Source organism: Crocodylus porosus, unplaced genomic scaffold (genome assembly GCF_001723895.1).
Source record: "Crocodylus porosus isolate Cpor-Errol unplaced genomic scaffold, CroPor_comp1, whole genome shotgun sequence".
Classification (NCBI taxonomy): Eukaryota; Metazoa; Chordata; order Crocodylia; family Crocodylidae; genus Crocodylus; species Crocodylus porosus.
Genome location: NW_017728907.1, coordinates 32,947,619 through 32,957,881, shown reverse-complemented (window position 1 = coordinate 32,957,881; position 10,263 = coordinate 32,947,619). Strand labels below are relative to the sequence as shown.

The following is a 10,263-nucleotide window of genomic DNA, read 5'->3' as shown; positions in this document are numbered from 1 at the left end:
GTCCCCCGTAGCCAGTACCAGGTCAAGCAGCGCTTTGCCTCTCGTTGGCCCATAGACTTCTTGAGTCAGGTAGAGGTCATCCACATACAAGAAGTTTTATTTTAGAAGTACACACAAAAAGAAAACTTTGAACTCAGACTTGGCCATGATAATACTAGGCAACTGCAATTGACAGGTTTGTTGTTGTTTTTTTTAAATAGACACCACCTAAAAAATATACTCTAATTTGAATTTCACCCTTCATTTTTAAGGCTATAACAGTTTGTCTCAATATATTCACTGATTGTGTTACATGTGATATATACTAGGCTTGCATTACAGGAAAGTTCATAGAATCATAGAAAATTAGGGACCTCAGGAGGCCATCTAGTCCAACTCCCTACTCAAAGCAGGACCATGCCCAACTATATCATCCCACCCAAGGCTCTGTCTACCCAGTTTGTAAAAAAACTACAAAGATAGAGGCTCCACAACCACTCTGGGTAGCCTGTTCCACTGCTTTACTATCCTCCTTGTGAGAAAGTTTCTCCTAATATCTAACTTAAATTTCCTCTTGCTGCAATTTGAGACCACTGCTCCTTGTTCTGTCATCCGTCACCACTGAGAGCGGTCTAGCTCAGTGGTTTTCAACCCTTTTTCATTTGCAGACTCCTAAAAAAAAAAAATCAAATAGAGGTGTGGACCCCTTTAAATTGTAACTGTAGGTTATTCACATACTTTTGATTAATCATAGTCATCTTTCACAGACCTCATTGACAGCCTGTGGAACCCCAGGAGTCTGCAGACCATGGGTTAAATACCACTGGTCTACCTCCATCCTCTTTGTAACTACCCTTCAGGTAGTCAGAGGCTGCTATCAAATCACCTCTCAGTCTTCTCTTCTCCAGACCAGTTTCCTCAATGTCTCCTCAGAAGTCATGTGCCCTAGTCCTCTAACCATTTTCACTGGCCTCCACTGGACTCTCTCCAATTTCTCCATGTCTTTTTGTAATGTGGGGCCCAAAACTGGACACAGTACTCCAAATGCAACCTGATGAGTGCCAGAGAGAAAGAATCACTTCCCCTCAAACTGTTGGCAACGTTCCTATCAATGCAACCCAGTATGCCATTAGCCTTCTTCACAACAAGGGCACGCTGCTGGCTCATATTTTGCTTATTGTCTATTGTAACTCCCTAGTCCTTTTCTGAAGAGCTGCTGCTTAGTCATTTGGTACCCAGCCTGTCCTAGTGCATGGGACTGTTCTGTCCTAAATGTGCAACTCTGCACTTGTCCTTTTTGAACCTCATGAGATTTCTTTTGGTCCAATCCTCCAATTTGTCAAGCATATCTACTACTCCATCAAGCTTGGTATCATCTGTGAACTTGCTGGGGGTGCACTCCATACCATCTTCTAGGTCACTGAAGATATTAGATTAAACCAGCCTCAGGATTGACCCCTGGTGCACTCCACTTGATATGAGCTGCCAACTAGACATTAAGCCATTAATTACTACCCTCGGAGCCCAATGCTCCAGCCAGTTTTCTACCCATCTTACAGTTTAATTCATCCAACCTGTACTTCCTCAGTTTGCTTGCAAGAATGTTGTGGGCAATCATATCAAAAACTTTGCTAAGGTCAGGGTATATCACATACACAGAGTCAGTCATCATATTATAAAAGGCAATCAGGTTGGTTAGGCATGGCTTGTCCTTGCTGAATCCATGTTAACTATTTCTAATAACTTTTTTCATACCTGGATATTCAAAACACTTAAAACAGCATTTCTTATGGTTTTTTTTTTTAAAACAAAAACTCTTTAAAATACTTCCATCCATTTTCAAGACAATATAAAGGGTAATTTAAACATTTTTAGCTCTGCTATACTGAGTACCAGCTGACACCATTATTTCTAGTTCTTTTAGTTAAATCCTGTTAAAACAGCCAAGCCAAAAATAATCTTGCAAGAACTAGAGGTTCAAGTAATTCAGAGAACTTTTCTGGTTTACATGCTACTATTTTAAGTATCTTTAAAAAGGTACTTAAATGTCAACTCTGGTCCAATGCCTGAAATACCTACTTTTAAATATACTAGCATGATTTTAAAAAAAATGAATGCTTTACTAGAAGCACACACAATGTGTTTACTCTTTTATTTAAGCTTACTTTATACCTGTAATAATAATCTAAACAAACTACATTTTCTTTAATATTTGAACATTGGTACTTCTTTTAAAATATAAAATTATTTTCTGTTGGAAAGCTGTAGTAATACTAAAAAATATCAAGTGTCATTTTAGAAGGTGTCTACAGTTCTGGTAAACTCTAAGCCAGTTAATCCAAACAAAAGACATTCCATGAAAGATGAAAAAGCTCTGACATTGTCATTTTAAAATTTATTCTCTACTCCCCAAAAGAATGTATTCAGCCTACCTGACTTCTCCGAGATACAGGAAGTCCCAATGACGAACCATTGTCTACATCTCCCATAAGGAAGTCTGAAACACTGCCATAGAAACAGAAGTGAAAAAACTTGCTTCATTACATAGTTACTTAGGAAATAACTTTATGTCACTTAAAATGACACATAGTATCCTTAGTACAGACCCATCTTTTTACAAGCTTGTATAACAATAGGTTCTACATAAATCAATTTTTCTTTACTACTTGGAAGCTATTATTTTTTTTCTTTTTAAATACAAACCACAAAAAAGCAAAACCTAAAGAAAACAACAAACTTGTTTAAGGTGCATTTTACTTAAGTTCACAGATCAACCAGACTGTTAAAAAAAAAACAAACAAAAAACCCAAAACCAAACACCCCTCCCCCCTTATTTGCCATTTAGTAGTCTCCTTTGTGTTAGTTTTCTTTATCTCTTTAACATTCCTTTCAAATCAACCTGTGTTTACTTACATGTTGCCAAAGGTAAATGCCAATGTGTCAATGGATGAAAATATTTCACCAAATAGCTCTCTCTTGTTTTCTTCATTAACTTCTTTAAAGTTCACAGCTTTGGAAACAAACAGAATCCAAATAAGGAAAGAAAATCCAATATACTTACAAAGCCTAGAGAGGCCTGAGAATAACATGTCTGTAGAGAAAGGTAATTAATTGTATTTGGAACTATACTTTAAGAATTGTTTATAAAAGTTGTTAGTAGCAAAACTAAAAATAATTCAGGCTGGGGGCAACCACATGGAGTATACTAAGCAAGATGCTTCTCACACTGATATAAATTAACACCTCTCACTTGATATCTTCTTGCTTGCAGTTAAAATGTGTGTGTGGGAGTTTTGAGGTAAGGGAAGGTGATGAGGGTGACCACTATTCACAGAAGAGATTCAGTTGTCTCACAGGTGGGCAACACATAGTTCGCAAGTATAGTGTGTAGAAGTTTAAACAATGGCACAAGCCACATTTTTGTGTTTTCCAGGATGGTCAAAAGAATCTAAAAACAAATTTACCACAATAAAAAAGACTCCATTTGCCATTTTATATCTGAATATAGGAATCCTCCTTTGATGCATGCAAATGAGCAGATAAATATCCTAATCTATATCTATGGCAGAATGCTTCCATGACTGTTAGTCCTGACCACCATGCTTAGTACCAATACTTGCACTGCCTGTTGTGAGAAAAATCTCCCCACAAAATAGGAAAGGGAGGCTTATTTCAATTCAAGTGGAAGGCAGTAACAAAGCCGTGATACTGGAGCACCCAGTTATGATGGAGGCCTGTAGGTGCTACTATAAACACATATGATTGAGGATGGATTAGTAACCGAGTGTTATCTTGGGTTAATATAGCTGTTGGAAGAAAACCTTTCCACTCACAGCAGTAATCCTCAACAAAGTAGAAGCAGAAGGATATGGGGAGAAGAGTGGGAGGTACAAAACAGAACAGACAGACATACAAGGTTGCTTTTGATCTGTTCCCAACTTAAACCCTCAACAAGGAGGTTGGAGTAGTATTCTTTCCAACTGTCCTCACAAAATATCCTCCACTGAATATGGCTGGTGGTTTTTGGGATGGACAGTCCTAATTACTTCTTTGTGAGGCACTGGACTTTTAGATCACTATCTGTTCAGAAAGGCTTACTATTGGAGCTTTGTAAAATGTCAATCCCCCCAGATCCTACAGAAACATTGTACCAGTTACCAACTATTCTCAAGAGCTGATAAGGACAAAAATACAATTAGTACTTTCCTTATCAATTACTTTTGCAACACTAGCAACGCTAGATTAATAATTAATAAAAAAATGCATTGTACATTGTGCTTCAAATAAAAACAACCCCCCCCAAAAAACCACACTTTATGTACTACTAGAATTAGTAATACAAATTGAGAGATGTGCAAATTTTAGTCCACATAAAGCAGTTTTCCTAATGAGTTGATATAGTTGAGGCTGTGATCTTAAAAAGCATCAAAACTTCCTGCCAGGTGTCTAAACACTAATGGGCAACTAAAAACAAAAAGAAAGTCCAGCAATCAGACATTCTATTCCCCTTCCTTTGTGAAAGGAAAAGTTTTCACCAGTAAATCAGATAAATTAAATCCAATCCGCTTTCCTTATACATTTACACACTATGCTATATATTTTCCTTTAAAAAAAACAAAAGAAAACAAGTACTGGTATTATGCAGTAATCTACTGTACAGAAATTGTGGCTTGTTTAGAACATCCTTCAACAAACTAAACATTTTTAGTAACAGCCATACAACTATCATCAATTACACTAGTCACTATTCAAGTCAGTTCAAGTCTTTTTCCTTCTCTCCTTCCTTCTTGTATTATCATGAAAATAGTGCCACTGGTACTACTAAAGGAAATAAAACAGGCACTATAAAATTCTATGGAGCAAACATGCCATGTTCCATACTGGATTACAACATCTGAGAGCCTATTTGTAAGTTAACTTCATATTTTAAAAACTATTCAATTAAAAAAGTAGTTGAGAGAATAAATCCAAGCCTAATGCACATTTAGCTAAGGGATTTATTGATTATTAATCATCTTACAGGCATAAAATTCAGAATTTGAAAAGTCATAATACACAATAACTATACTGTATTCAGAGCACTTACCATGAAAATATCTAGTATATCCATCAGTTAAAATATGTTCAGAGAAGTTCTTCTCACACTGTACAAGACAGACATTTAACGCGTAACCTCACCCTAAAGAAAAGCTGCTCGCCTTAATCAGCTTTCCTGTTCCAGGAAGACTGTTGATCAGTCTTATTAGGCCTTCACTTCATACGCTGGAGAAATCCTGCCTTTTCATATTCCATTACATTACATGAGGTTACATTTTTTTTAAAATTATTTGATCAAAAGTTTCAGGATTCCTGCCACACTCCTAATAAAAATGTCCCCAAATCCCTATTGCCAGCTGGAGGTAGACTGCTTTCTTTGTGTCTTACTAATGGAATGCTGATGTACTTCACATCAACTTTAAACATGTACACACTCTTTCCCCAGGACATCCTGAGTGCACACAATAGCTACTGACAACAATGAACTGTAGTAATATTTCCATCTCTGGAAATGGCAACTATCTATAGTTTTACAAATTTCAAAGCGAGCATGCAAGTTAATGGCATTTGAGAAGAAATATGTAAGTTATATGCAAGACACTTTAAAAAAAAAAATACTATGAAGATAACTTTACAAGCTGGCTTCTAGAGCCAAAATGGCACTTCTTATGCTGCTCCCAAAGGAAATGGATTTGCATTTACTGACTGTCAGCTTGAACAAGTAAAACGTCATGTGTAAAACAAAAATCCTCATGACCAATAAAATCAGAAAGTGAATCCAAACAGTGCTATAACAAAGCAGACTGTGTGGATCACTCCAACCCAGTATCTTTCTAAATGAGAATTCCAGAAGCAGCATTAGTTGCCCATAAGCCAGGGCTGACCGGTGCCTCATGTGTCTGGGGGGCACAATTTGTGGGCGGGCCAGGGGGCAAGCCAAAAGCTCCAGATCAACTCCTATACTTCTGTGCCATGGCTTAGTGCCCCCCCACCCCACAACACAACGCCAGCCTGCGCGGCAAAAAAACTGCCCCGTCCTGAGCAGTGCCGAGTCAGGAGCCAATCTCGGGGGACACGTACCCCCTCCCCCATACCCATCGCCTGTGCTGTACACTCATTCACCACCCCACCTTCTCTTACTCAGGAAGCTGGCATAAGCCATGCCAGCCAACATGTACCGCTGCTCATTAAGAGGGTCTGCTGGTATAGCTAGATTTAGTGCACTGTTAAAGTGTGGACAAGATCACTAATTTCTCTTTACAGATTAACATTATCATACCTGGACAGACTGACACTGTGCATCAACAGCAGGATTACAGCTCTAACCTGCCTTCTGGTGTCAAATGGCCCAGTTGCCTTATTACCTATACAACAGACTCATATAGTCATTTTATTCCCTTAATTCAGTTGTTCTCAACCTTTTCAGACTTGAGGCACCTCTCAGTAAATGCCCACACTTAGTTCACTTGTTTTTTTCCAACTTAAAAGCCGAAGGGCAAAACTGCTGCTGGAGGGAACATCAATGAAAACTGATTACCCATTTGTCCTCTGCCTGCCTCTAGATCCAAGTGGGTGTTTCCTCACAAGGACTGTGGTTTACTGACACTATTATGTAGTATCACTAGATAATGAGGGCAGCTATCTTTTTCCTCTCCCTCCTCCCCTCCATAACATCTTTATAAAATTACATAAAGTGCACATTCAGGCAATTTGCACCCTCAGGACACAATTGGGAGCAACAGGGTTTCCAGAATGAAGAGTGATAGTTGATAAATCAAGATAGATAAATCAAGAACTAGGTCAGTCTAAAGTGAATGGCCTTAACTAACACAACCTCTCAACAGCCAAATGTGCACAGCAGCATCAGGTCTCAGGTTATGTCTACATCACAGAAGCAGAGTGCTCATTTGTTCCACTGAGAAAATAAGATCTGTTATCCTCTCTTGGTTCGCACATCTCAACCCTGGGGTGGTGGCACGGAGGTGGGTAGGAGGAAAGGGGCGCTTTTCCTTCAAAGGCTGCCTCAAGCAGGTACTCAAACATTATAGAACCCAAGTTTTAAGCTTGGTGCCAGGACTACCCCAAGGGTATCCTTAGTGCCTCATTTCTGGAGTTGATGTATGCACATCAGGAGTGGCTGGGTGGGACTTATTTCCCTGCTGGCACGGTTGACCAATTAGTCTGTGCTATAGACATGCCTGTAGAAATCAAGGCAGGTATCAGGTCCCTGTTCAAAGGCTGAGTCCTCACAGCTGACTTTTTCTCTCTCCACTCACCCTATCCCTTTAGGCTAAACATAGGTTGAAATTTGACAACCCGCTGTCTTCTTGATAAACCACTTGTCATCCCTTCCCCCCCCTTTTTTGCTTGATATAAAAAAAATACATTAAAATTAAAGTATGCTGTCAAAATCAAAAGTAGCTTGCAAGAACTCCAAATACCAGTTTATAGTCATTTGTGTCTGTAATTGCTTCTTGACTAGAAGTTTGTTTTGCAAACTCCCATTCACGGAAGATACAAAATTAACTCTTTCCTGAAGTCAATGAACAAATGCAATTAAGTCATGTCAAACCTGAAGAGATGCAATAATGCAACACACTCTGATTGTGGTTGGATTTAAAAACTACTGAGAACTTGCATGTAGTGTCCACGGGAGGCATTAGATCTATCCTTCTGACAGTTGCACCAGCTTCATATTTACTTTTGAGCAGTTGTGCCATGAAGTCATTTGTGGCACTCAAACCAACAGCCCTTAAAGAGTTAAATCAAGCACTAGATAGTTATTTTTTGGGAATGCCCTGAAATCTGGAATTCATCCGAGTTGAAAGGGGACCACCCCCAGAAGTACCATGCTGTTAGAACATGCGACTAGCTGACAATTTTTAAAAAATGTATTAGTCTACAAAGAGAAATTATGACTTACAGTGCTTCTAATTTATTGTTACCTTCTAGGATCTTACAAAAACCACTCTCTTCCGCTAAGCTTTTGCCTCAGGGGTGGGCTCACGGTTACTGGCTTATCTGAAGGAAGTTTTTTTCCCCTTTGTGTTCTGCTTAGTAAGCCAGCCTCAGACTACATAACGTATGCATGCCCGAGACAGACCCAGGAACATTTCAGAAACAAAGTTTTCATTAGGGCTTAAGAACAAATGATGCATGTGGAAGTACTAGGGTGTCACTGGCTGAAAAGGACCTTAGGAGTACAAGCATGCAATGTTAATGGAAGATCTGGTCTCCTGCTCCAGTTAACAGTGATGTTTTCATCTAGGTATATTGTCCAACAGAGGACAGGGTGTCTGCCAAATGAACAGCAAAAAGAACTTTACTAATCATATTCTTAATTAGCTGAGATAACTGGTATTTTTTATCAAGAATTTACAGTCAACTTGAAGCAAGGTGGCCCATTTAAAAAAAAGAAAACACAAGAAAAAACAGATTAACCCCTCTTATTACTGGACTGAAGCAGCAAAAATCTGAATCAACTCAACACTAGTAGTAGTCCATCCAACCACAATGCCCCTTTTTGAGCAACATGTATGGACTCCAAGAGCTGCAATTTGTGCTTCTCTGGGCATCCGCTACATGTGAAATGACCATCAGAACTTAACAAGTTTACCATTCTTTTAATTTCTATTTAAAAAAATAAAGGCTTAATTTCATCATCGACATTAAAAGGTGCAAATGCACAGAAGTCAGGGAAACACATTTGGCTCCAAATCTGTAACTTATTAATATGGGTAAATCTGAACACAGGGGAGGGGGACAGGAGGAGGTAAAGACAAAGGAGAAAAATACTTGCAAGTTGTCAGGTGATCTTATTTGAGATGGCAGATCAAAATACTTGACTAGCCCCATGTTTTGCATTGTTTTCTTTGCTTAGAAGTTAAATTTAGGATTGTTCCATATTTAATTGTTCCCCAAAAGGTAAAATTCTTTATTAAAAAGATGTCAGTGCTGAAGGTACCAAGTACCTGGTTCCCTGAAAGTATTTGGCAAAATGGCTCAAGAGGTAGCCTCCTCCCATGCACGCTGAAGATCTATTCCCATAGTTCCAACATGAAAACTGATACAAGTATTAATTTTGCCCTACTCATCTTTTCTGACTACTAGCCAGCCTACTGGGTGTCAGGATGAGCATTCTGCAAACATCCACATGCAAACTTCAGTGCATTAAAGGGACCTCAGAGCATCCACACAATTTAGAGACTACAGGTGACACACCACAATGGAATTAAGGAACAGAGGTAGGTTCACACACTGCACCACTAAGAAAGGCTGCATGTATGTTCATACTTCAGTTCAGACACTGGCTCTTACCCTTTCCTTCTCCATATGAAGGACTTCAAAAGTGGACTCAAAGCACATGCTGTATACTTGCATTCTTCTGGAAACACCCTATCCAAACTCATCCAAAGTTTTATGGGTATTTTTTGAATCACAGAAAATTCTGTTACAGAGTACTACAGGACAGTTCATAAACTGAATAAAAGACCACTCTTTTTTAAACTCTACAGGTTTAAAAACTGCTTTGTAGAATCTCTCATTTCTACAGGATTCTTGTTAAGGATGGACAAAATAAGGATTAAACTGTACAGAAGAGTATGGCCAAAAAAGTAAGGGGGGTGGAGGGATGGGACAGCTTTCTAGTGGGGAATGGGAAGGTAAAGTAGAGAGGAAGAAGATAAAACCCCCGCCCAAAAACAATGACAACATCACATTAGTCATTTTAAGATGGTGGTTGCATTTTAAGTTTTAAGATGGAAGGGATTGTGTGATATGATTGTCTATGACAGCAGAGCACTGTTCTTTAAAATCCAGGATGAAATTGCATGAAGGTCTTTCATGCTGGTGAGACAGTCACAAGAAGTTTCCCCAGACCACAAGCAACGTGGCTCAAATTAACTGAAATGGGCACGTAAAAATATCTCTGTGTTCAGCAGAGCTGGCACTGCAGGGGAGAGGAAAGCCTTTTTCATAGAAATGCAGTCTCCTGTTTAGAGACAAATATAATTACAGGGAAGAGTATGAAAGAAGACGACTTCCAGCATCACTTGCATCATTATCTTCCCCGGTATAAGGAATACAGCAAATGACTTGGATCAACAGTACTAAAATAATTCCTTACCAGCTTTCAGATAGGCTGTAGCCAGTTAAAAGGAACAGGAATTTTACAATAGGTAGGACAGCAGCTACTCATATAAGACTTTTGTTACGTCACCTAAGCATATATTCCCCTCTTCCTGCTAT

The 10,263-nt window shown here is 38.9% G+C and overlaps 1 protein-coding gene across 5 annotated transcripts in view; it reads right to left on the bottom strand.

Annotated features, from left to right (window-relative positions):
- Nucleotides 1-10,263, bottom strand: part of ARHGAP29 (Rho GTPase activating protein 29) — a 95,568-nt gene that overhangs the window by 30,182 nt on the left and 55,123 nt on the right. For 4 of the 5 annotated variants that reach the window (XM_019531074.1, XM_019531073.1, XM_019531075.1 and 1 more), the window contains 2 exons: nucleotides 2,893-2,989; nucleotides 2,412-2,484 (listed from right to left, as the gene is read on the bottom strand). In XM_019531074.1, coding sequence (XP_019386619.1) covers nucleotides 2,412-2,484; nucleotides 2,893-2,989 — 170 coding nt within the window. Of the gene's footprint in view, nucleotides 1-2,411; nucleotides 2,485-2,892; nucleotides 2,990-5,065; nucleotides 5,348-10,263 lie in introns of those variants that run through there. The other variant, XM_019531077.1, reaches the window with a different exon arrangement.